Source organism: Hyla sarda, chromosome 4 (genome assembly GCF_029499605.1).
Source record: "Hyla sarda isolate aHylSar1 chromosome 4, aHylSar1.hap1, whole genome shotgun sequence".
NCBI lineage: Eukaryota > Metazoa > Chordata > Amphibia > Anura > Hylidae > Hyla > Hyla sarda.
Genome location: NC_079192.1, coordinates 413,098,117 through 413,124,835, shown reverse-complemented (window position 1 = coordinate 413,124,835; position 26,719 = coordinate 413,098,117). Strand labels below are relative to the sequence as shown.

General features: G+C 44.8%; 2 protein-coding genes across 10 annotated transcripts in view; one reads left to right on the top strand and one right to left on the bottom strand.

Annotated features, from left to right (window-relative positions):
* DGKI (diacylglycerol kinase iota) overlaps positions 1-19,484 on the top strand; it is a 311,383-nt gene extending 291,899 nt beyond the window's left edge. For 6 of the 7 annotated variants that reach the window (XM_056517742.1, XM_056517741.1, XM_056517743.1 and 3 more), the window contains 4 exons: positions 7,138-7,258; positions 14,385-14,421; positions 15,909-16,008; positions 18,540-19,483. In XM_056517742.1, coding sequence (XP_056373717.1) covers positions 7,138-7,258; positions 14,385-14,421; positions 15,909-16,008; positions 18,540-18,656 — 375 coding nt within the window. In that variant the 3' untranslated portion in view covers positions 18,657-19,483. Of the gene's footprint in view, positions 1-7,137; positions 7,259-14,384; positions 14,422-15,908; positions 16,009-18,539 lie in introns of all 7 variants that reach the window. The other variant, XM_056517740.1, reaches the window with a different exon arrangement.
* The window catches only part of LOC130267672 (uncharacterized), an 89,553-nt gene that overhangs the window by 19,723 nt on the left and 43,111 nt on the right, over positions 1-26,719 (bottom strand). Inside the window, exon 1 of one of the 3 annotated variants that reach the window (XM_056517749.1) lies at positions 1,537-1,664. The exons of the other annotated variants lie outside the window; for them this stretch is intronic. The gene's annotated coding sequence lies outside the window, so the exon portion shown is untranslated. Of the gene's footprint in view, positions 1-1,536; positions 1,665-26,719 lie in introns of those variants that run through there. 3 annotated transcript variants of the gene reach the window in all.

The window sequence follows — 26,719 nt, the reverse complement described above, 5'->3', positions numbered from 1 at the left end:
GACCTCGCAGGCTTGCTGGGACTTGCAGTACTTAGACTGACTTTAGTGCAGGCCACGATGACTACAGATGGACTTGACAGAGATGGTGACTGACAATAAGATGACTTTACTTACAGATGACCGACTTGTGGCTGCCGGACTTTAGGCTTTAGTCCTCCAATACTCTGGACACTGAGACGACTTCACTGGACCTCAGGGACTAAGCAATGTGCTAAGAGAGAGATTGCAGCCCCTCCCCCCCTTGTTATATAGGGGGGCTGTGTAAGGAGCCCATAGGTCACTTAAGGGGTCACCTGGTCACTGGAGCCTCCTAGGTAACAATCATGTGATCCAAACATTAAAGCAACAGTACATTATATATACAAAACCTATGTACAACATGGTGAACTGTAAGGGGGACCCTGGGAGGACAGTACGGGGTCACATCATCCCGTACTGGGACATCACAACAACAAGGACAATAATATACGGGGTCACATCCCGTACTGGGACATCACAACAACAATATATGAGGACAATAATATACGGGGTCACATCCCGTACTGGGACATCACAACAACAAGGACAATAATATACGGGGTCACATCATCCCGTACTGGGACATCACAACAACAATATATGAGGACAATAATATACGGGGTCACATCATCCCGTACTGGGACATCACAACAACAATATATGAGGACAATAATATACGGGGTCACATCATCCCGTACTGGGACATCACAACAACAATATAGGAGGACAATAATATACGGGGTCACATCATCCCGTACTGGGACATCACAACAACAATATAGGAGGACAATAATATACGGGGTCACATCATCCCGTACTGGGACATCACAACAACAATATAGGAGGACAATAATATACGGGGTCACATCCCGTACTGGGACATCACAACAACAATATAGGAGGTCGAGATATGAAGTCTAAAGCTTCCTCCGTTGTTGGTTTTCCTCCTCAACAAGGATTAGGAAGGAAAACTCGGGCATCGCCGGGTACTCAACTAGTTATAAATAATAAAAAATAAAATAATCCCATATGAAGTCGCCGTCTTGTGTGAATTTTTAAGATTATCCCAATTTTTTTTTTTGTAATTTCTTTGAAACCCCTTAGGGGTCCATTACTGGTATATAACACTGTGTTTATACTAGTGCTATATGGCGCCCCTACTGCTAATGTTAACCTATGGGAGCGCATGAAATCGCACATACATGTAGGTGACCAGCAGTGGCGCTATTGCATTGCAGTGTTCTGCGAGCTCTGAAAACTGCATTTTTTAAATAAAACGAAACATCTGGTCGCTGCTTGTATAGTCCCAAATAATGGCACTTTACGCGTTTCAGCCGCAGGCTGTCAGGGCATGATGGGAGTTGTAGTTTCCCAACAGCTGGAGGAGCCACAGGCTGCAGAACGCTGCATTACATTATCATAGAGCGACCTTGAGTATCCTGGACTGGGGGTAAACGAGGCTTCTCTTAAAGGGCCCCATTTCCTAAAGCCCCCCACATGCTGTATATGGTTCATTACCGTCTCCTCCGGCCGGTAGAGGGGTGGGGGTAGGTCGCTCTCCGCTCTCCTTTGTTGCCGGTACTCTTACCACAGATGTAAAGAACCACAATGCTGAAGGTTATTTCCCCACCAGGCCCCTCCCACAATTCCTCCCATGCAAGTTCCTAAGATAAAAAACAATATTTAACCCCGTATAAGCAAAAAGTTGTTTTTTGTTACGATTATAGGGATACAAAATATGTATGTGATGTTTATGGTTTTTGTACTTTTTTTTTATTATTATTTATTTATTTAATTTATTTATTTATTTATATACATTTTTTTTTTTTATTACCTTTTTTATTTATTACTTTTTTGTTTCCATCTTAGGAACTATACTGTATTGGCATATCACTAAATACCTAAAGGAGTACTCCAGGATATGAAAACTTATCCCCTATCCTAAGGATAGGGGATAAGTTTCAGATCGCAAGGGGGGGGGGGGTCCAACCGCTGGGGCCCCCTGCGATCTCCCGTACAGCCCCGGAAAAGCGGGTGTCATGTCAACCACCGCATGACGTGGCGGTCGACACGCTCCCTCAATACACTTCTATGGCAGAGCCGGAGACTGACAAATGCAGCACTACGGCTCGTCTATAAAGATGTATTGAGGGGGCGTGTCGGCCGCCGCATCTAATTCAGTGGTCGGACACGCCCCTTTGGCACTGACTGACGGAGCCCTGTACGGGAGATCATGGGGGCCCCTGCGGTCGGACTCCCCTGCAATCTGAAACTTATCCCCTATCCTTAGGATAGAGATAAGTTTTCATATCCTGGAGGACTGTTTAGATGTACGCCTTAAGGCTATGTTCACACGGCGAAATTCCGCTGCAGCAGAGTCCCATTTCTTTCAGCGGGAATCAGCTGCTCCGTGCACATTTTGGAATTTCTGCAACGGATGTTTCTGCCGCCAAAATCCCCATTCTGGTTTAAGGTTTCTGTGGATTCCGCTTGGAAATGCATTGCAGTCTATGAAGACGGCGCCAGTCCAAGCGGTTCTAGTGCAGAATGTCCGATCGTATTTTCCAGCAGACATTCCACTTTTTTTTTTTTGCAAAAACACAGACAAACCCAATCCCCCCCCCCCCCCCCCAAACAGCCGCACTGCGTTTTTTTGGCAAAGAAAATGCTTCAGCCAGATGTGTTTTTTTTTTCAGCTCCTTTTTGGTGTTTTTCTGTGTTTTGGGGCCTTAGTGCCTTTTTTTGTTATTTTTTTTTATGGCTTTTTTTTTTTTTTTAATGAAATCTTGGCCTTTCTCTACCATAGAATTCCATGGGAGAGAAAAAAAAAAACGCAGTAAAAATACAATGAGGTGGGGATTTTTTTTCTGGCGATTTCTACATCTTATTTTTAATAAAGTGTTAAAGGGGTACTCTGCCGGAAAACCTCTTATCCCCTATCCAAAGGTTAAGGGATAAGATGTCTGATCATGGGGGTCCCGCCACTGGGGACCCCCACGATCTCTGCAGCGGCAGCATCCGCAACACAGAAGCTTGCAGTTTCCGTGTTCGTGGCGCCATGTGTCTATGAAAGGAGGGGGCATGGCAGCTGTGGTCGGCAGTCATCTGGCACGCAGCGGAGATCGCAGGGGTCCCCAGTGGCGGGACCCCCATGATTAGACATCTTATCTTAGGGGATAAGATGTTTTCTGGCAGAGTACCCCTTAAAAAAAGGGGGGGGAGGGTGGACACAGGAATAGGAATAACTGGAGGAAAAAAAACGAAATTTCCACACAAAAGGTAAAAAACTCTAAAAAATGCTGACAAAAAAAAACAAGTAGAAACAGGAGAAAGTGCAGGAGGCCCCCAGAGACCAGGACAGAAGGCACCTGCAGGGGTCCGGGACTGATTTCCTCCCTTCCCCAAAGCTTAGGGGAAACCAATTTGCTCCCAGAATCAACTTGGTCACCCCAATTGTCTGTCGGAGCGCCGTAACTGGTTGGCATCAGTACCGAAGCCGGGACCTGAGGAACCAGATGGCCACACAGTGACAACAAAAAGAATAAAGGTGATGTGTGCTGTGTATACGGCCCGGACATCCGGACTAATCAATAAAAATGCCTCCAAGACCAGATGGTGGAAGGCCGGGAATCGAGAGGTGCAGTGCCATAAAAAGATGAGATAGGTGCCTGTGCCACCTCAGGGTCAATACTCACCAAGGGCACAGTTCTTCAGCTCTTACCCTGCCTGTACCTTAAAGGGGTACTCCGGTGGAAAACATTTTTTTTAAATCCACTGGTGCCGAAAAGTTAAACAGATTTGTAGATGACTTCTATTAAAAAATCTTAATCCTTCCAGTACTTATAGGCTGCTGTATGATCCACAGGAAGTTATTTTCTTTTTGAATGTCCTTTCTGTCTGTCCACAGTGCTCTCTGCTGACACCTCTGTCCATTTTAGGAACTGTCCGGAGTAGGAGCAAATCCCCATAGAAAACCTCTCCTGCTCTGGACAGTTCCTAAAATGGACAGAGGTGTCAGCAGAGAGCACTGTGGTAAGGCAGAAAGGAAACTCAAAAAGAAAAGAACTTCCTGTGGAGCATACTGCGGTTGATAAGTACTGGAAGGATTACGAATTTTTATATAGAAGTAATTTACAAATCCGTTTAACTTTCTGGCACCAGTTGATTTAAAAAAAAAAAAAAAAGTTTTCCATTAGAGTACCCCTTTAAAGGGGTACTCCGGTGGAAAACATTTTTTTTTATTAACTGGTGCCAGAAAGTTAAACAGATTTGTAAATTACTTCTATATAAAAATCTTAATCCTTCCAGTACTTATCAACTACTATATGCTCCACAGTAAGTTGTGTAGTTGTTTCCAGTGTGACCACGGTGCTCTCTGCTGACACCTCTGTGCATTTTAGGAACTGTCCAGAGCAGGATAGTTTGCTATGGGGATTTGCTCCTGCTCTGGACAGCTCCTGACATGGACAGAGGTGTCAGCAGAGAGCACTGTGGTCAGACAGAAAAGAACTACACAACTTTCTGTGGAGCATACAGCAGCTAATAAGTACTGGAAGGATTAAAATTTTTTATAGAGAATTAATTCAAAATTCTGTAAACTTTTTGGCACCAGTTGGTTTAAAAAATAAGTTTTCCACCAGAGTACCCCTTTAACAAATTCAGCTCTGCTACACGATGTGGAAGGTCTTCAAAGTGATTAAGATTTAAGATTTCCAGAATGGTCCATTATACATAGGGGCCGGCGGTCTCCCCCCCCCTGACAAATAATAGACCCCCCCACCCTCATTATTCTTCCGCTACATATCCCATAGATCAATACAGTTCTGCATAGTGGAGTGATATGAAAGGCGCAGGTTCGGCTCTGCTGATAATATGAGAGGGGGGGGGCAGCTGAAATCTCCCGACGGGTTTCTCGTCCCCTTTGTTCCCATGAAAAAGCGAAGACAAGAAGACAAGCGTTGTTCTCCCGTAATTGCGTCCCCTATTCACGTTGGTCAATGTCCCCGCTTTCCATTATCGCAATTGCGCAGTTCCGACCATTGTGGCGGCCGGTCGAGGCTTCTTGTTCGCGCCGTTCGATTGATGAGCCTCAATTTGACCGAGCGGTTATCGCAGCGGGACGTCTGCTCTACGGACTATGCTACATCGGACTTACAGTCTGATATTCTTAAAGGGGAAGAGCTGCAATAAAGTGTCTAAAGTATCTGTGTCCCTATGACAACACTGACGGGTCAGTGTTCTCATAGGTTGGTTGCAAAACTACAACTCCCAGCATGCCTGGACAGCCAACGGCTGTCCAGGCATGCTGGGAGTTGTAGTTTTGCAACAGCCGGATGGGAAACACTGTCATGGGGACACAGTATGCCACCTTTCCTTCTGTTAGTAATATGACAGCTGTATTGTGTTGCATTATGTCCCTATGATAACACTGCCCAGAGGTGTTGTCATGGGGACACAGTCTGCCACCTTTCCTTCTGTTAGTTATATGACAGCTGTATTGTGTTGCATTATGTCCCTATGATAACACTGCCCAGAGGTGTTGTCATGGGGACACAGTCTGCCACCTTTCCTTCTGTTAGTAATATGACAGCTGTATTGTGTTGCATTATGTCCCTATGATAACACTGCCCAGAGGTGTTGTCATGGGGACACAGTCTGCCACCTTTCCTTCTGTTAGTAATATGACAGCTGTATTGTGTTGCATTATGTCCCTATGATAACACTGCCCAGAGGTGTTGTCATGGGGACACAGTCTGCCACCTTTCCTTCTGTTAGTTATATGACAGCTGTATTGTGTTGCATTATGTCCCTATGATAACACTGCCCAGAGGTGTTGTCATGGGGACACAGTCTGCCACCTTTCCTTCTGTTAGTAATATGACAGCTGTATTGTGTTGCATTATGTCCCTATGATAACACTGCCCAGAGGTGTTGTCATGGGGACACAGTCTGCCACCTTTCCTTCTGTTAGTAATATGACAGCTGTATTGTGTTGCATTATGTCCCTATGATAACACTGCCCAGAGGTGTTGTCATGGGGACACAGTCTGCCACCTTTCCTTCTGTTAGTAATATGACAGCTGTATTGTGTTGCATTATGTCCCTATGATAACACTGCCCAGAGGTGTTGTCATGGGGACACAGTCTGCCACCTTTCCTTCTGTTAGTAATATGACAGCTGTATTGTGTTGCATTATGTCCCTATGATAACACTGCCCAGAGGTGTTGTCATGGGGACACAGTCTGCCACCTTTCCTTCTGTTAGTAATATGATAGCTGTATTGCGTTGCTTTATGTCCCTATGATAACACTGCCCAGAGGTGTTGTCATGGGGACACAGTCTGCCACCTTTCCTTCTGTTAGTAATATGACAGCTGTATTGTGTTGCATTATGTCCCTATGATAACACTGCCCAGAGGTGTTGTCATGGGGACACAGTCTGCCACCTTTCCTTCTGTTAGTAATATGACAGCTGTATTGTGTTGCATTATGTCCCTATGATAACACTGCCCAGAGGTGTTGTCATGGGGACACAGTCTGCCACCTTTCCTTCTGTTAGTAATATGACAGCTGTATTGTGTTGCATTATGTCCCTATGATAACACTGCCCAGAGGTGTTGTCATGGGGACACAGTCTGCCACCTTTCCTTCTGTTAGTAATATGATAGCTGTATTGTGTTGCTTTATGTCCCTATGATAACACTGCCCAGAGGTGTTGTCATGGGGACACAGTCTGCCACCTTTCCTTCTGTTAGTAATATGACAGCTGTATTGTGTTGCATTATGTCCCTATGATAACACTGCCCAGAGGTGTTGTCATGGGGACACAGTCTGCCACCTTTCCTTCTGTTAGTAATATGACAGCTGTATTGTGTTGCATTATGTCCCTATGATAACACTGCCCAGAGGTGTTGTCATGGGGACACAGTCTGCCACCTTTCCTTCTGTTAGTAATATGACAGCTGTATTGTGTTGCATTATGTCCCTATGATAACACTGCCCAGAGGTGTTGTCATAGGGACACAGGCTGCTATGGCGTTTACCGCCATGTTGTACCATATTCCGGTTTATTTCAGTGATTTCATGTGATTTTGTGTCCCCCCCCCCCCCCCCCCCCAGGTCACCGAGTGCTGTGAGAAAGGAGCCAGCTTACGGATCCAAGGACCAGAGCGCTGCTCTCTGCTACATATGGCGGCCAGCGCCGGGCGGGCGGAGATCGTATCCTACATATTGGAAAACGGTGAGAAGCGTATCTGGTGCGCCGAAGAGCACTGATTACTTATGGCTGCAGGGCGCGCAGTCAGCTCTGCTACATCTGATAAACACGGCTAGGTTACGTCAGTCAGGTTAACTGCTACATATGACAAACTCAGCTCAGCTACATCTGACAGATTTAGTACTGCTACATACAGTGGGGATCAAAAGTTTGGGCACCCCAGGTAAAAATGTGTATTAATGTGCATAAAGAAGCCAAGGAAAGATGGAAAAATCTCCAAAAGGCATCAAATTACAGATTAGACATTCTTATAATATGTCAACAAAAGTTACATTTTATTTCCATCATTTACACTTTCAAAATAACAGGAAAAAAAAATGGCGTCTGCAAAAGTTTGGGCACCCTGCAGAGTTAATATCTTGTACTGTCCCCTTTGGCAAGTATCACAGCTTGTAAACACTTTTTGTAGCAGCCAAGAGTCTCTCAATTCTTGTTTGAGGTATCTTTGCCCATTCTTCCTTACAAAAGTCTTCCAGTTCTTTGAGATTTCCGGGCTGTCTGTCACGCACTGCTCTTTTAAGGTCTATCCATAGCTTTTCAATTATGTTGAGGTCAGGAGATTGTGAAGGCCATGGCAAAACCTTCAGTTTACGCCCCTTGATGTAATCCCCCGTGGATTCATGTGTTTAGGATCATTATCCATTTGTAGAAGCCATCCTCTCTTTAACTTCAGCTTTTTCACAGATGGCATCAAGTTAGCATCCAAAATTTGCTGAAATTTTATTGAATCCATTTTTCCTTCTACTCGTGAGATGTTCCCTGTGCCACTGGCTGCAATGCAACCCCAAAGCATGATTGATCCACCCCCATGCTTAACAGTTGGACAGAGGTTCTTTTCTTTAAATTCTGTTCCCCTTCTTCTCCAAACGTACCTTTTCTCAATTCGGCCAAAAAGTTCAATTTTAACATCATCGGTCCACAGAACTTGTTTCCAAAATGCATCAGGCTGGTCTATATGTTCATTTGCAAAGGACAAACGCTGATTTTTGTGGTGAGGACGTAGAAGAGGTTTTCTTCTGATGACTCTTCCATGAAGACCATATTTGTACAAGTATCTCTTTATAGTAGAATAGTGTACCACAACTCCAGTGTCTGCCAGATCTTTCCGGAGGGATTTGTCAGTCAAACCTGGGTTTTGAATAGTTTTTCTCACAATCCTGTGAGCTGTTCTGTTTGATATTTTTCTTGGTCTTCCAGATCTTGCTTTAACTTCCACTGTTCCTGATGACTGCCATTTCTTAATTACATTCCGAACAGAGGATATTGACATCTGAAAACGTTTTGCTATCTTCTTATAGCCTTCTCCAGCTTTGTGAGCGTCAACTATTTTCAGTTTCAGATTTCTAGACAACTGCTTAGAAGAACCCATGGTGCTGATTGTTGGGGCAAGGTCAGATGAGTCTGGGCATTTAAAACCTTTGAGATTGACATCACCTGGTCTTCCCAGATGATGATTGAGAACAATCCATGACACTGGCAGGTCTCAGCTTTGCAAAGGGGGCAGTGCATGTTATAAATTCTGCAGGGTGCCCAAACTTTTGCAGACACCATTTTTTTGTTTTCTGTTATTTTGAAAGTGTAAATGATGGAAATAAAATGTAACTTTTGTTGACATATTATAAGAATGTCTATTCTGTAATTTGATGCCTTTTGGAGATTTTTTCCATCTTTCCTTGGCTTTTTTATGCACATTAATATAAATTTTTACCTGGGGTGCCCAAACTTTTGATCCCCACTGTACATCCCACAGACCCCAACCCTACATAGTCAGACTCCAGCTCTGGTATGTCTGATGAGTTGCCTATAATAAAGTGTTTTCCAAACAGTGTGCCTCCAGCTGTTGCTAAACTACAACTCCCAGCATGCCCGGACAGCCGAAGTAGTTGTAGTTTTGCAACAGCTGGAGACACACTGCTTATAAAAAAAAGCACTGGACTCAGCTTTGCAATAAGACAAGCTAAGCTCTGCTCTATCTGACAAATACAGCGAGGCAGTGTCAAACAAGTTCGGCTCTGCTACCCCGAACAAGCTCCGCTAAGATACATTAGACTCAGATCCACAGTGGTCTTCAACCTGCGGACCTCCAGATGTTGCAAAACTACAACTCCCAGCATGCCCGGACAGCCGTTGGCTGTCCGGGCATGCTGGGAGTTGTAGTTTTGCAACATCTGGAGGTCCGCAGGTTGAAGACCACTGCACTATACCTAACAGATTTTGCTCTGCTGCTCCATACAAACTCAGCCCTGCTATACCTGCTCAGTACATGCTGCTGGCACAGCAGGGCATACGTGGTGGGAGTGTAAGGGTTAAAGTGACGCAGCCTGCCCATGATCTCAGCTCCCTCTCCTCGGCTGCCATCTTTTCACAATCCTCCCAACTATTCTGGCGGGGTTCCCCCGCGGCTCCTGTGTGCGGAGCCCATTGTATGTGGCGCCTCCTGCTGTTCCCTCCCCCTCACAGCCCGGCGGTTTTGTCTCCTCTCCGGGCACCCGCTGGGCACTGACTGACAGTCTGGTAATGTCGTCTCCTCTAAAGCTTCTCCGCTTTTTGTGTGAGCTGCGGAGGAGGATTTGGGACGGTTCAGTGGTGACGCCCGGGTAACACCGCCCGGGATTCAGGTGACGACGCCTTGTGGGGTCCGCGCCAAAATTATTAGTAAGTTTTAGTGTTCACCAGGAGGAAAAAAATCCCGGCATGTAAAATATACTTCACTACACTATATATAATAATATCTACTGCACCGCTATATATACACCTATAATCCGCACCGCTATATATATATACCTATAATCCACACCACTATATATATACACCTATAATCCGCACCGCTGTATATACACCTATAATCCGCACCACCATATATACTCCTATACACTGCACCACTGTATATACACCTATAATCCGCACCACTATATATATACTCCTACACACTGCACCACTATATATACTCCTATAATCCGCACCACCATATATACTCCTATACACTGCACCACTGTATATACTCCTATACACTGCACCACTATATATACTCCTATACACTGCACCACTATATATACACCTATACACTGCCCACTATATATACTCCTAAACACTACCCCACTATATATACACATGTCACTTCCTGTGTGTTCATCTGAGGTGACATCATCGCCCGGCCTGTGATGTCGCTTCCTGTGTGTTCATCTGAGGTGACATCATCGCCCCGACCTGTGATGTCATTTCCTGTGTGTTCATCTGAGGTGACATCATCGCCCCGGCCTGTGATGTCACTTCCTGTGTGTTCATTTGAAGTGACATCATCGCCCCGGCCTGTGATGTCACTTCCTGTGTGTTCATCTGAGGTGACATCATCGCCCCGACCTGTGATGTCATTTCCTGTGTGTTCATCTGAGGTAACATCATCGCCCCGGCCTGTGATGTCACTTCCTGTGTGTTCATCTGAGGTGACATCATCGCCCCGACCTGTGTGTCATTTCCTGTGTGTTCATCTGAGGTAACATCATCGCCCCGGCCTGTGATGTCACTTCCTGTGTGTTCATCTGAGGGGACATCATAGCCCCGGCCTGTGATGTCACTTCTTGTGTGTTCATCTGAGATGACATCATCGCCCCAGCTTGTGATGTCGCTTCTTGTGTGTTCATCTGAGGTGACATCATCGCCCCGGCCTGTGATGTCACTTCCTGTGTGTTCATCTGAGGTGACATCATCGCCCCGGCCTGTGATGTCACTTCCTGTGTGTTCATCTGAGGTGACATCATCGCCCCGGCCTGTGATGTCACTTCCTGTGTGTTCATCTGAGATGACATCATCGCCCCAGCTTGTGATGTCACTTCCTGTGTGTTCATCTTAGGTGACATCATCGCCCCGGCCTGTGATGTCACTTCCTGTGTGTTCATCTGAGGTGACATCATCGCCCCGGCCTGTGATGTCACTTCCTGTGTGTTCATCTGAGATGACATCATCGCCCCAGCTTGTGATGTCGCTTCTTGTGTGTTCATCTGAGGTGACATCATCGCCCCGGCCTGTGATGTCACTTCCTGTGTGTTCATCTGAGGTGACATCATCGCCCCGGCCTGTGATGTCACTTCCTGTGTGTTCATCTGAGATGACATCATCACCCCAGCTTGTGATGTCGCTTCTTGTGTGTTCATCTGAGGTGACATCATCGCCCCGGCCTGTGATGTCACTTCCTGTGTGTTCATCTGAATGCCTATTTGCCCAGAGCTGTTAGTAGAGCAGGACATCATGTATCTGCAGCCTCAGGTGGGGCCCCTGTTGTCTGTGTTGGGAGGAGGAAGGTTCGGATCCTTATCCCCTACAACAATCAAAGACAACATTTCATACGGTGAACCGCTCCCAGAAGAGACCACAGAGGATACAACCCCCACGTGGTATTTCTGGGAAGTCTTCTCCCGTATCCCATCAATAAGACTCCAGATTCTAGGAGGGAGCGAAGTTCTCTGAGATCTGCTTGTGCTGCGATTTCTTTAGTATATGGTCAGCAGGGACGTGCAGACGTTTTGCAGGGCAGGGGCTCGAGTACCCTTTTAAGTCTGTGTGTGCACGTCCCTGATGGTCAGGAAGGATGAAGACAACGTCAACCACAAAAGCCCCTGTGATGGTTCTGAGCAGTCATTACCTGAGATGGTTGGTCTCTCATTTCCCATCTGTGAGGCCTTCATACCCTTAAAGTCTCAGTGACAATCCCCGGGGTAGATCAATGTCAGTAATTACGGAGGGCTCGCCTCCGGGAAACGGGGGAAATCCAGGGGATCTTTTGTTTTGCCTTAAAGATTTACATTAGAAAAGAGCCTCAGGGCCGAAGATCATTGGAGCACCCCCCCCCCCCCAAGTCTTGTACTGAAGCCATCGATTCAATATTTATGTCTCACGAATCATCACAAACCTCCAGACTCCTCATTATTTAGCCCCAATAAGTCTTTTCCACCTTCCTATTCCCAAGTTTTATGGTCGTGTTACACTGGAGAACTTCTCAGACATGACTGTATTTAGTCAACGTTGGTTTGGTGGTGAATTTTCCACCTTATACGTCTATATTATTTAAGTCTTTGAGGGTCTGTAGAAAGTGGGGTGCAATTTTGTGGTGTTAAAGGGGTATTCCAGCCAAATACATCTAATCTCCTATCCGAAGGATGCAGTGCCATCTAGTGGTGAAGGCTTTATAGTCTAGGAAACGATAGAAAGGGATAGTTTAAAGGGGGTTATCCGCTGCTAGACATCTAATCCCCTATCCAAAGGATAGGAGATAAGATGTCTGATTGGGGGGGGGAGGGGGGGGGGGTGCCGCTTTGACCCCCCGTGATCTCCGTGCAGCACCAATATTCTAAAGCAGATTCTGCTCCAGTCTTGGAAACCTCTTTGTTTCTGTTCCTGGAGATGTGATGTCATGCCATGTCCCCCTTTTGATGTCATGCCACGCCCCCTCCATTCATGTCTATGGGAGGGGGCATGACGACCGACCGTCACACCCCCTCCCATAGACATGAATAGAGGGGGCGTTGCATGACATCAAAAGGGGGACATGGCATGACATCACATCTCCAGTCCCAGAAACAAAGAGGTTTCCGAGACTGGAGCAGAACCTGCTTTAGAATGTGGGTGCCCCATGGAGAGAGCGGGGGTCCCAGCAGCAGACCCCCCCGTGATCAGACATCATTTCTTTGGCCGGAAAACCCCACTCCAGAAAAGTCCCGATCTCCACGATGGTCGCGAACTTGTTGCTTTTCATTGTCTCTTGAATTGCTTGGGTCTTCCAACGGTCTTCTTCATTGATTTGGGTTTCTTAAAGGTGTCAAGGGTTGAACTAGTATCCACTTTTTGGTATTTCTTTGATACTCTAAACAGTCTTTACCATCTTGGATAGAAAATGAAGGCTTTGGCTGTAAAAAGGGCAGTGGTTGCTATGTGGTGGTTGACATTTTGAGCAAAATTATGAGGATCATGGTTTTGTTTTTATGTCTTCATATTACATATGAAGGGCCATTGTCTTCACCACAGGATGGGGCAACATTGTGAATTCTTACCTATTTACTATGTATGTTCAGTGGTGAAGCTAGATCAGAATAGCCTCCCTATCCCCAATATGGTGGCAGGATTTGTCACCCTAGAGAGAAGGGCCTGTTGTTTTCTTTCCAAGTGTAACCCTCTCTAAAACAGTTGCCCACCCTTCCTAAACTTACGGACCCCTCTCTTTTACCCAGAGGAGAGAAAAAAAGGGAACAAAAGGCACAGCTATGTGACGTTATCCTCGGTGGAATGTGAGAACGTCAGTAATAAGGATTTGCTCACTTTATGGTGTTGCACTACAAGTGCAACACTGTATGATGCCTTCTGTCGCTATTAGTGACCAACATATGAGGAGTGCAGCCGAGTAGTCAGCCATAGTACTGGTGATCAGGTACGGTGAGGTGAGGTCGGATGTGTAGGATATCCCTTTAGCTGAGGTGCATAAAAATACTGCTCCCGTGGTGCTCTCCCGTCCAGTCCAGTTGAGGTGAAGATGCTAGTTTTATTAACTGAAACGGACCAAAAAGTAACAAAAACTGTCTCTATTTGCCTAGAAGATAAGTATACAAGTATCGTACAATGCGTTTCGAGGGGCAGGACCCTCTCTTCATCAGGTGATGACCCGACGAAGAGGGGGTCCCGCACCTCAAAAAGCGTTGTCCATATACTAATCTTCTTGGAAAATAAAGCCAGTTTTGTTTATTACTTTTTTGTCCATTTCGGTTAATAATACCAGCAACTTCACCTCAACTGGACCGGATGGGAAAGAGCTACGGGAGTATTTTTATGCACCTCAGCTGGAAGGAGATCCTATACCTCTCTTGAACCCCACACACCCTTGGAATTGTTCTATTAGTTGGTGGTGTTGTTCACCCCCATGTTAATAATTTAAAATACCTCTGGTTGTCCTTGTAAAAAGCAGCTTAGCTTCACCCCAGAGTCAGACATGGGAAATACTCCTCTGAGCTTCCACATTGTCCATCAACATGTGGCTGTAAATGTAAATTGTTGCCTTAAAGTAGAGTTTCCCTTTAAATTCTAATTCCCCTCTTTCACCTTTCAGGATCTGAGGATCTCCTGGACATGGTAGACAGAACCACGTAAGTTTATCACCGACGAACTTCTCTCTTAATAAAGTTTTGATGAAATGTTGTCACAGTATGTTGAACTTTATGTCATGCCCCTTTCTCACTATTAAAGGGATATTCCACTGCCCAACCTTCAGAACATTTAGTTCTGAACACTGGATGCACGCTGCGGGGGTCGTGACGTCACGCCAAGCCCCCTCCCATAGACTTGCATTGAGGGGCCGTGGCGTTACGTCACGACCCCCACAGCGCACACCCAGTGTTCGGAACTACTCCAAAAAAAGGGAAGCGGCACTCCACTTCCGCTGGGCAGTGGAGTTCCCCTTTAAACCACTGCCCCTTGTCAGGTGAGCAGCCTAAGTGTCTAAAGCTCATCATAAATGTGTGTTAGGTAGAGATGAGCAAACTGGTGCAGAACGAAGCTATTTCGATCGAAATCTGAAAAATCCTTTTGGGATTTGTTTAAGCCAAATCATTACTGAAAGTGTATGGTGGCCCAGAGGTAAGTGTTGGTGCTATAAGAATTGCTAATTGTTGTCTTTGGTTGACTCTAGAGATGAGCGAACTTACAGTAAATTCGATTCGTCACGAATTTCTCAGCTCGGCAGTTGATGACTTAAATTAGTTCAGCTTTCAGGTGCTCTGGTGGGCTGGAAAAGGTGGATACCGTCCTAGGAAAGAGTCTCCTAGGACTGTATCCACCTTTTCCAGCCCACGGGAGCACCTGAAAGCTGAACTAATTTATGCAGGATAAGTCATCAACTGCCGAGCCGAGAAGTTCGTGACGAATCGAATTTACTGTAAGTTTGCTCATCTCTAGTTGACTCCTACTTTTAATAGTCCCTACTATTAGTAGAGTCCCTACTTTTACGCCAATATCGTGAAGCGCCACAGAAAGTACATACATGAGAAAGGACTTTTGTCAAAGGCAGATTTCCCTGCCCCTGTACACTGAGCAGAGAAGCCTAGACTGTATGCCGCACTACTCAGTTAAAGGGGTATTCCGCATTTATACATCTTATCCCCTATCCAAAGGATAGGAGATAAGATGTCTGATCGCAGGGGTCCCACTGCTGGATCCCCCGCGATCTTGGTGCAGCCCCTGACATTCTGTGTCGGACACTGCCGCCGAGATGTGGAGTCACGCTCCTCCCATAGATATGAATGGAGGGGTCGTGGCCATGACGTCACGAGGGGGCGTGGCCGTGATGTCACATCTCGGAGGCAGCGCTCGGCACAGAATGCTGGGGGCTGCACCAAGATCGCGGGGGATCCAGCGGCGGGACCCATGCGATCAGACATCTTATCCTCTATCCTTTGGATAGGGGATAAGATGTATAAATCCCTTTAGTACCCCTTTAATATTTTCTGGGCTGGGTGCAGAGCACACGCTTTAGCTGAAAATCACCAAGATTTTCTACGGTTTTAAGCACAGTTGTGGAAAATGCACATTGAAAAACTGCCCATGTGTTTACTTTTATGTCTTTTTTTTTATTTAGTGGAGAGACGGCATTGCACAAAGCTGCTTTTCAGGGACACCGGCATGTTTGCCAAATTCTCATAGATGCCGGTGCCTGTTTGTTGAAACGGGATTCCAAGGTAACTAGTTAACAGTTCTGTAATCAAAGTCACAGACATAACTGCCTGACTGTACACCTTCTGCTTCAAAAACACCAAAAAAACATTAAAAAAAATTCCAGATTATGTCTGGATCATGGGGGGTGTCCCAGACATATTATGTTTCTTATGATCCATCACTAAGACTTTCTGCAACCCTCATTTACTTCCCATCTCCTCCTACCTTGGCTTTTTCTGCCCTAAGAACTCAAAGGGGTACTCCGGTGGAAAACATTTATTTTTTTAAAATCAACTGGTGCCAGAAAGTTAAACAGATTTGTAAATAACTTCTATTAAAACATCTTTACCCTTCCATTTCTTTTTTGTCTAGTCCACAGTGCTCTCTGCTGACACCTCTGTCTGGAACTGTTCAGAGCAGCATAGGTTTGCTATGAGGATTTTCTCCTGCTCTGGACAGTTCCTGATACGGGCATCAGGTGTCAGCAGAGAGCACTGTGAACAAGACAAAAAATGAAATTTAAAAAGAAAAGAATTTCCTCTGTAGCATACAGCTGCTAAAAAGTACTGGAAGTGTAAAGATTTTTTAATAGAAGTTATTTACAAATCTGTCTAACTTTCTGGCACCAGTTGATTAAAAAAAAAAGTTTTCACCAGAGTACCCCTTTAATAAATAGATCAAGAGTAGCTAACCCAAACATGGCCAAACATGAGATGAATGTTGGCCAAAATGGGCCATTTCGTCTGATTGTTTAAAAATTTAACCCAATGGTCAATGACCAACTGATCCCAGGAAAGCGATTGGTAAAGTTAACTTTTTTGGACCAAAAAAACTGTTAAACTACATGGGGTGATGGGTCGATTGGTTACTGCAGTAAGGGCCCATTCACACTACAGAATCTTTGAGGGGAATTCTGCTTGGTTATTCCATAGTGTGAATAGACCCTAAACATTTTATGTCCCTGATTTCCTGTTTGGATCTGGAATGTCGATGTTTCGATGACTGTATCTTTAGAACACTCGCCTAATGTGTGTGACTACAAGCCCGATCCTTTTCTTCTTGGTAAGATAAGTCCTAACCAGATGAGTCTGGAAGTGGCTTTCTTTCTTTTTCCCATTAAAAACACATGTATGCTCAGTCGAGCCAAGTGTTCCTTTTTTTATAAAGGGGATCAGGCTGATGTATATGTTGAGCGTAAATCTGGGTCCCCGTTTCTATTAAAGATTACCTGTCACGAAACTTTTGATATATTGTTCCTTGTGTAATTAGCAGACACTTTCCCATTCACTTGCTTTTAAAATTATCAACATATGTTTAAGTGAAATAGAAAAATGGGCCACTAGGTTGCTCTGTTCTGTTCCCTGCCACAATGAATACCGGCCTGGCAGCAGACCAAACTCAGGAAGTGCTTCTCTGCACTGAGCATGATTGACAGCTGCACAGAGCCTCACTGAAAGCTGCACAGACTGAAAGCTGCACAGAGCCTGAAGTCTTCTGCCCTCACATCATTACAGCAGTGTGATGAATAGAAGTGGTCCCCCAGAAGGCTTCAGTGAGGTCATGCCTGCTGGGGAACGCCCACTTTCTCCTGCTGGGAGATTGCACCATGTGAGCAAGAAGGATGGTAATATACACAGCTTTTTAACCTCTGCAATTTTTTTTTAAGGGTGGGAGGGGTGTTAGGAGTAGTTAGGGAACATAGCCATAGTTTAGAACAGTTTATTTGGTGACAGGTACTCTTTAAAGGAATAGTCCAGTTTAGGAAAATATTTCTCAGATCCCAAGATCTCCTTCCTGGTGCCCCAGTTCTCCCCATGTCCAAAGCAGTGGTCAACACCCCCCTCCATGCCTCTCTATGGGAGAGCCGGAGTTACCCGAGTACAGTGATTAGGCTCTTCCAAAGAGATGCATGGATTGCGTGTGCTGACCCCCACTCGCAGGGGTGCCAGAGGTCAGACACTTATCCCCTATCCTTTAGATAAACAATACATTTTCTTAAATTAGAGTGCCCCCTTTAAGCTCATCAGGCAAGTTGGACAATGGAGTTATCTTACATCTTCAATGTTGGGATATAAATGATGCCCCTAGGGATTTAACCTACCTGAAGCTAAGAAGGTTCACTAGTGTGGAATCCCTCTGATCTAGACGGGAGGTGGCGTTACCTTATTTTCACCATCCAGCTGAATTCAAGGCTCTTGCCAATACTGATTGGAGGAGAACCACTAACAGGTGGCATCTCCTCAGAAAGCACCTCCCTGGCATCATATTTATTTGAATGGTGTAGACACCCTACAGCCCTTCAGAATTGTCCACCATCATAATGGTTGTCCATCCTCCTCATTACAAGAGGCACAATATAGACTTGTCAAACCCTACCCAGGTTAGCACCACCACTTTGGTCACCATTTTTGGGAGTTTGTCTTCATGTCATCACTTTACGAGGCACTCTGCACCATTTTTGTTGTCCATTTACAAGTTCTGAACCGCTGCTAAGTGGCCGCTCATAGTGGCCAATAATAAAATGACATTGACCCTGACCAATTTTGCTTTTCAGGGACAGACCCCTCTGGACATAGCCCAAGAAGCTGGAGACTACGAACTTGCATCCTACTTGGAAACATGCCAAGCGAAGCAACTTCTTTCCAATGAAGACCTGGAGACAGCGGTTTGATGAGTGCAACAGATGCCAGAAACCAGTTTTGGAAAGAGAAGAGACACGCGTAGCCGAAAAAGGTTCCTGGAAGAAGGCCATCCTGCCACCCAGGAGAAGGGAAACTGGTCGGAAGAGGCACCCCTTCCACATGCAAGATTTTCAGTGCAGGGTGCACTTTCCAGTTTCTTAAGGGCTAATGAGACTCGCCACGGAACTGCCACTCAATTGACACGTTGAGGAACGTCGTAAGTGGGGCAAAGGATGGCAGAGGTGGGGCCGAGCCCTCGCCCCATGGGGAACCCTCTCTCTCTTTCTCTGTGTATTCCAACAAGACGCATGATCCCGTCCATTGTCTTTTCTCCTCACTTTGGTCAGACCTCTCCCCCGCTCCGGCAGAAGGAAAAAGACTGAGGCCGGCACAGTGTTATCAACCTCACAGATTTTTGTTTTGTTTTTATTTAATTATTATTATTATTTTTTATTTTTAGAATCAACTCATTAAAAAGAGACTGGAATCTACTCTGAATGAGCGTGGTTACCATCCGGACACAAACATATTTTAATTTATTCATCATGTGGAAATGTCGAGAAAGATTAATATATTATTATTTTTTAAAGAGAAGATGACATGACCTAAAAAATACCGTATAATAATACCACATGAGAAGACATCCTGTCACATTCACAAATATATAGATATATATCAACGCTCATATACCATGACATAACCTGTGACATTTGATTTGTAACATTATTACATAGATCGTTGCAAACTACTGTTTTCTGTCAGACATTTTAGGTTAATAAAGTCTAAATGAAGTGTCCTTTTATTAAAGATTAACCTTCACTACACCGCGGTATAATATAGGAGCCTGTATTATATTCTTGTATATAGGAGCAGTATTATTAGTAGTTATATTCTTGTATATAGGGGCAGTATTATAGTAGTTATATTCTTGTGTATAAGAGCAGTATTATAGTAGTTATATTCTTGTATATAGGAGCAGTATTATAGTAGCTATATTCTTGTATATAGGAGCAGTATTATAGTAACTATATTCTTGTATATAGGAGCAGTATTATAGTAACTATATTCTTGTATATAGGAGGTAGTATTATAGTAGTTATATTCTTGTATATAGGAGAAGTATTATAGTAGTAACATTCTTGTATATAGGAGCAGTATTATAGTAGTTATATTCTTGTATATAGGAGCAGTATTATAGTAACTATATTCTTGTATATAGGAGCAGTATTATAGTAACTATATTCTTGTATATAGGAGGTAGTATTATAGTAGTTATATTCTTGTATATAGGAGAAGTATTATTGTAGTAACATTCTTGTATATAGGAGCAGTATTATAGTAGTTATATTCTTGTATATAGGAGCAGTATTATAGTAGTTATATTCTTGTATATAGGAGACAGTATTATAGTAGATATATTCTTGTATATAGGGGGCAGTATTATAGTAGTTATATTCTTGTATATAAGAGCAGTATTATAGTAGATATATTCTTGTATATAGGAGACAGTATTATAGTAGTTATATTCTTGTATATATAGGAGCAGTATTATAGTAGATATATTCTTGTATATAGGAGGCAGTATTATAGTAGTTATATTCTTGTATATAGGAGCAGTATTATAGTAGTTATATTCTTGTATATAGGAGGCAGTATGATAGTAGTTATATTCTTGTATATAGGAGCAGTATTATAGTAGTTATATTCTTGTATATAGAAGCAGTATTATAGTAGTTATATTCTTGTATATAGGAGCAGTATTATAGTAGTTATATTCTTGTATATAGGAGCAGTATTATAGTAGTTATATTCTTGTATATAGAAGCAGTATTATAGTAGATATATTCTTGTATATAGGAGCAGTATTATAGTAGTTATATTCTTGTATATAGAAGCAGTATTATAGTAGTTATATTCTTGTATATAGGACCAGTATTATAGTAGTTATATTCTTGTATATAGGACCAGTATTATAGTAGTTATATTCTTGTATATAGGAGCAGTATTATAGTAGTTATATTCTTGTATATAGGAGCAGTATTATAGTAGTTATATTCTTGTATATAGGAGCAGTATTGTAGTAGTTATATTCTTGTATATAGGAGGCAGTATTATAGTAGTTATATTCTTGTATATAGGGGCAGTATTATAGTAGATATATTCTTGGATATAGGAGCAGTATTATAGTAGTTATATTCTTGTATATAGGAGCAGTATTATAGTAGTTATATTCTTGTATATAGGGGCAGTATTATAGTAGTTATATTCTTGTGTATAAGAGCAGTATTATAGTAGTTATATTCTTGTATATAGGAGCAGTATTATAGTAACTATATTCTTGTATATAGGAGGTAGTATTATAGTGGTTATATTCTTGTATATAGGAGCAGTATTATAGAAGTTATATTCTTGTATATAGGAGCAGTATTATAGTAATTATATTCTTGTATATAGGAGCAGTATTATAGTAGTTATATTCTTGTATATAGGAGCAGTATTATAGTAGTTGTATTCTTGTATATAGGAAGCAGTATTATAGTAGTTATATTCTTGTATATAGGAGACAGTATTATAGTAGATATATTCTTGTATATAGGGGGCAGTATTATAGTAGTAACATTCTTGTATATAGAAGCAGTATTATAGTAGTTATATTCTTGTACATAGGGGAAGTGTTATATATCTGAAGATGGTCACGTCGTTACTTGGAGCTGATGACAGTCTTGGTAAATTTATTGGCATTATTACCTCTATTACTCAGGCCGTCTCTGTGATAGAAACACTCTGAAAGTTTTATGCAGTCAATGGTAACAATATAACAAGCCGTTAAACAGGCATAATATAAATCATAGACGGTGGACATCACAAAGGAAGGAGCGTAAATGTGTCGTGAGAGAGTGAAGGATAATGATGGAAGACTCATAATAAACTCCCATAGACCGGACGTGTCCTGAGGAAGTGGAAAGTAAGAGGCACATTATTGATTCTGGCTTCTAATAGATCAGCGAGGAGCCATACCTGTCAGGATCCGGGCCAGGCGGGACTTGTGTCCAGACATTAGGACAAATCATAAAGTTCTTCTTTAAAGGAAAATGAAACATACAGTCCAAAAAAAAAAAACCTTGCATAAGCTTATTTGTCCTTTTTATGTCCTATATATCACAAGTGCAGAACATGAAAAATGAAACAGAAAAGAAGTGAATTCTTCCCTTAGAAGGCAGCCATGTTTTCTCCTTCTTCTTGTACTAGAACATATGGGCAAGGAAGTGGAGGTGGCTGCACTGATGTTTAGGTGAAGTTACTCCATTGCTTTCCCCTGGAGCACACCCGAATACAGTGCTTGGCCAGTGGTTCCTTGGGACGTCCTTAGTTTCATGCAGGCGAAGAATGAGGCAAGAGAAGAAACAAATCCTCCATAAATATATGGAAGCCCAGTTCGTGAATGCTATATACAGTTCCAACATGAGTTAAACAGCAACAGGTGGTGGAGAGTTAACCCGTGTCAGTGAGTGATCCGAGCTAGTTCCTGAGATGTTTAAGTCCCTGAGGCAACAGAAGTTACACCTTTTGGTTCAGGGTGATAGAAGTGGCCCGAACCCCACCACTGTTCCACTAAGCTAACTGACTGATAAGAAGTCCTTGAAAACAGAATTTCAGCTTAGATGCATATTCTAAGTGACTGGAGATATTCAGGAGACTGATTTAGAGTTTCCCAACCTTATGGCCTCAACTTAGTTGTAACTGAATCTCATTCTTTGATCCTGGACACCCATAGTGTTCAGTGGATTAGGCTGTGGCTGAGTGACAGACAACAGAGGGTTGTAGTTAATGGAGAATATTTAGAGCAAGGTCTTGTTACCAGTGGGGACCTCAGGGAACTGTACAGGGACCCATTTTATTTATTATCTTTATTAGTGATATTGCAGAAGGTCGTGGTGGGAAGGTCTTGGTATTTTTGCTGATGACACAAAGATTTGCACAGGGTTGATGTTCCTAGAGGGATAGAATACAGAGATCATAACTCTTGACATTGACATGTTTAAGTGGATAAGTGCAAGATAATGCACCTTTGGTGTAATACCCAAGGGCAGACTGCGGAGACATAATAACCTTCATGCTAATCTGACACCCGCTTTCCCTCCCCTTATCTAATAAAATAACAGTCATACAAATAAATAACTTTTTGTGTGGGTGAAAGTCGGCCACAGCTTTTTTATTTATAAATAACAAAATAAATAACTATTAACATATCAACAATAAAACAAGGCCCTGATGGCTTCTTGTTATCCTGGGAGGTGCTGAAACACCCGCCGGTGCATAGGTCTACCCAGGACGACCCGCATCATCTTCATTTCTCTGCCACGGAGGAGACCAGTTAGCCCTACACTGGGCTCCAACCCCCACCCAAAAGATACAGGCCGTGTTCAATGCCATCCTGAAAACCGGAGAGAAAAACATTGAGCTCGATGTCCGTCAGGTGGACCCCATCCAACTGAAGCAATGCACGGTCATCACCTTCAAGCTGCGCATGCCTCACCACCATGCCTGAACTGAGCCGCACAAATCTAGACATCCATGCGTTCACCATCCGGCGCGGTCTCTCCACCGCTGCTGCGTCATGAGCCCCATGCAATACAGCCCAGGGAACAATCTCCGACCACATGAGGAGGAGCTCCGAAAAGAAAGTGGGGAATCTCACCAAATCCGCTCGCATCATGGTGCAGAGCAAGAAGCACCGGACCACAGGACACCCGACTAATGGACACCACCCCCGCCAACACCTGGGGCCACCGCAGCCCCCTGACACCTCTCCGACACACCTCCACACCTTGAAACCCCAGATTCCTGCCTCCAGGATGGGTTTCCGCACACTGAGCCACCCGGAACACATAGGAGTGCCCAAGCACCCACACCACAGGGTGACCACCATCTGCAAAACAAAACTAAAAATCAATCAACAATTCCGGTCGTATGTACCTGGCATAACAGGCAGATCGCCAGCGTCCCACTCGCTGCACCGCCGACTGCAGCAGGCCCGCCCGCCCGCACCGCTTCAGTGGCAGCCCCTATCCGAAAAGAATGAGTACCAAAATCACGAGGATCCAGCCCCACGGAGGACAAGCAGCGCCTGAAAATGGACAAAAACTGAAACTGCGTTAGGGGGAGCTGTCCTCATGCACAAGAAAAGACAAGACCCCAGGCCGAACGGCCAAAAAAGAAGACACCAAAAAGAAACACCAACCACGAGCCACAGCCCGCCTGATCCGCCTTGGACTGACCAACAGGCAAGAGCACAAAATCAGCGCCAAGGAAAACATCAGCCACCCTCTGTCCGCCGGACCGAAAACGAGAGGGCGGCAGCAATTCACCGATGCGCAACGCACTGAAGAAAGCAAGACCAAACGCCTCCGAAAATAAAACAGACTTGAAAGGAGCCGCACAAACACTTTGAGTCGCATCCAACAGGCGGCCCAGAAGTGGAAAAGAAACATCAAGCCCGACCTGCTCCCGAGACCACCCCTTATGAGCCTGACGTATAACAAATGACTTGGTTACGTCAGACCAGCCCAGAAGCTGAAAATGAAAAGCGACCCCTGCCATGCGATGCGCAGCATCCGCACCAGAAAAACCCTTAGCCCGCAGGTACAACAAATAGTCCACGGTAACCTCCAGCCGATCCAGCACCACACTCGCAACATTATGATTGCCCACCAGCTCCAGCCACTAAGCCCACGCCTTACCATGAGAAGACCACGTAGCAGGAGTGACATCAGGCCATCGCCACAAGATCCCACAGACATGCTGGGCATGGATGCCCCTCCGACTCCGCCTGAGGCCACAGCAACCAGAAATCCTGCCAAAAAAAACGAGATAAAGCGTCAGCAACACGATTCTCCACACCAGGAACATGCTGTGCGCTGAACCACACATCGAGTTCTAAACAATGCAGCACTAAGTGACGCAGCAGTGCAAGTACAGGGGGGGGGGGAGCTGGAAGAAAGAACATTGATAGCCTGAACAACCCCCATGTTGTCAGACCAAAAACACACCCTCTGGTCACCCAAATCCCCGCCCCAGATATCCACGGCAACCACAATCAGGAACAATTCCAACAAGACAAGATTGCGACAGAGACCAGAGGAACGCCAAGACTCCGGCCACTCGGCCGCACACCAACGGGGACCAAAAACAGTGCCAAAACCAACCGCACTGGCCGCATCCGTGAACAAAGCCAGCTCCCCATTCGTAACCACAGCGGACTGCAAGCAGGTCTGACTGTTGTACAAATCCAGGAAACTCAACCAAATGGAGACATCCGCCTTCAAGGCCCTGGTCACACGGATGTGGTGGTCCGGATGCTTGGCACCCTTAGTAGTCAAAGAAAGCCTGCATGAGAAAACCCTGCACATGGGCATAATACGGCAAGCAAAATTTAACAAACCTAACAAAGATTGAAACTGCACTAAGGTCACTTTCTAAGCGCCATGGAAACCAAGCAGCAGTGCTCTCAAATGCTCCACCTTTTCCCGAGGAAAGCAGAAGATCATGTCCACCTTCTTGATCTCAATACCCAGAAAAGACAACACAGTACACGGGCCCACCGTCTTCTACTCAGGCAAAGGAATACCAAAACGCTGCGTGAAAAAACGGAAAGAATCCTACAAAAAACAGCAGAGGCTGGAATCACCAGGACCCACAAACAAAAAAATCATCCAAATAGTGCGTCACTGCCGATGAACCAGTCTCATATCTCACCACCCATTCAAAGAAAGAGCCAAAAAGCTCAAAGTAGTGACAAGATATGGAGCAGCCCATCGGAAGGCACGCATCATAAAAATATGCACCATCCACAAAACAGCCCAGCAAATGGTAACAATCAGGGTGTACAGGCAGAAGGCGAAAAGCAGCCTCAACATCAGATTTGGCCAACAACGCACCCCGTCCCGCCTTCCTGACCAACTCCACCGCCCAATCAAATGACATGTATTGCACAGAAGAAGCCTCCTCCGGAATACCGTTGTTGACAGAAAAACCCACCGGAGAAGAAAGGTGATGAATAAGATGGAATTTCCCCGCTTCCTTCTTAGGCACCAACCCCAAGGGAGAAACCCTGAGATTCGCGAAAGGAGGAGATGGGAAAGGGCCCTCCATCCGACCCAAAGACACCTCCCCAGCCAACTTCTCCCGCAAAACCTCTGGAGGATCCCTGGCAGACTTCAGGTTATGGGCAAAACGTGGAGAACCGGCAAACAAAAAGGGGATGAAAAACCCAAACGTAAAACCAAAACACAACTGTCCCGCCGCCTCCTTATCAGGATACCGGTCGAGCCAAGGCCCCATCGCGACTACACTCACCGGGGTCATTGGGGGCTGCAGGCTTTCCGGCAATTTGGAGGAGGGGCTGGAAACTTGATGGCAGCATGAGTGCCCCCGCAAGAGGAGCACTCATGCTTGTATTTGCACAAGCCAAAAAAACGGCAGTGGCCCTCGTTAAAGAGCCAAAATTCCCCCAGACGGCACACGGCCACTGAGCTGGGCCCGGAAACCTGTCCAGCTGCAGCGGCTCCAGGCTGAAAAGGCGGCACCTTGGGAGACAACATAAGCCGCAGCCAAAAATCAGTAACCTTCACACCCCAACCCATATCAGGTTGAAGGGCCAGCCACCTCCTGAACTACTCATCATACCGCCACCATGCCGTACCGCCGTGGGACTTGTAGGATGAATAAATCATATACACAAAAAGTTCAGAACAACGTTCAGGATGCTTCTGGCCCATCACACATCCCAAAATGCTAAAGGCCTGAAGCCAATTAGGCATAGTTTTCGCCACTTTGGGCCTGCGGTCAAAAGGCTGCTCGCCCAAAACCCGGCACTCTTTGTCAACCGTGTGCTGGTCCACAGAGATCAAAGACCAGATATCCACCTACCCATTACCCCATATCTTGTCCTTAACTTCCTCAGACAGAAGGGAACCAAGGGGGCTAACACCGCAAAATAAAGTATCCTTCAATACACTAGCCTGGGGAAGGGAAGGGGCGGGGGCAGTAGCAC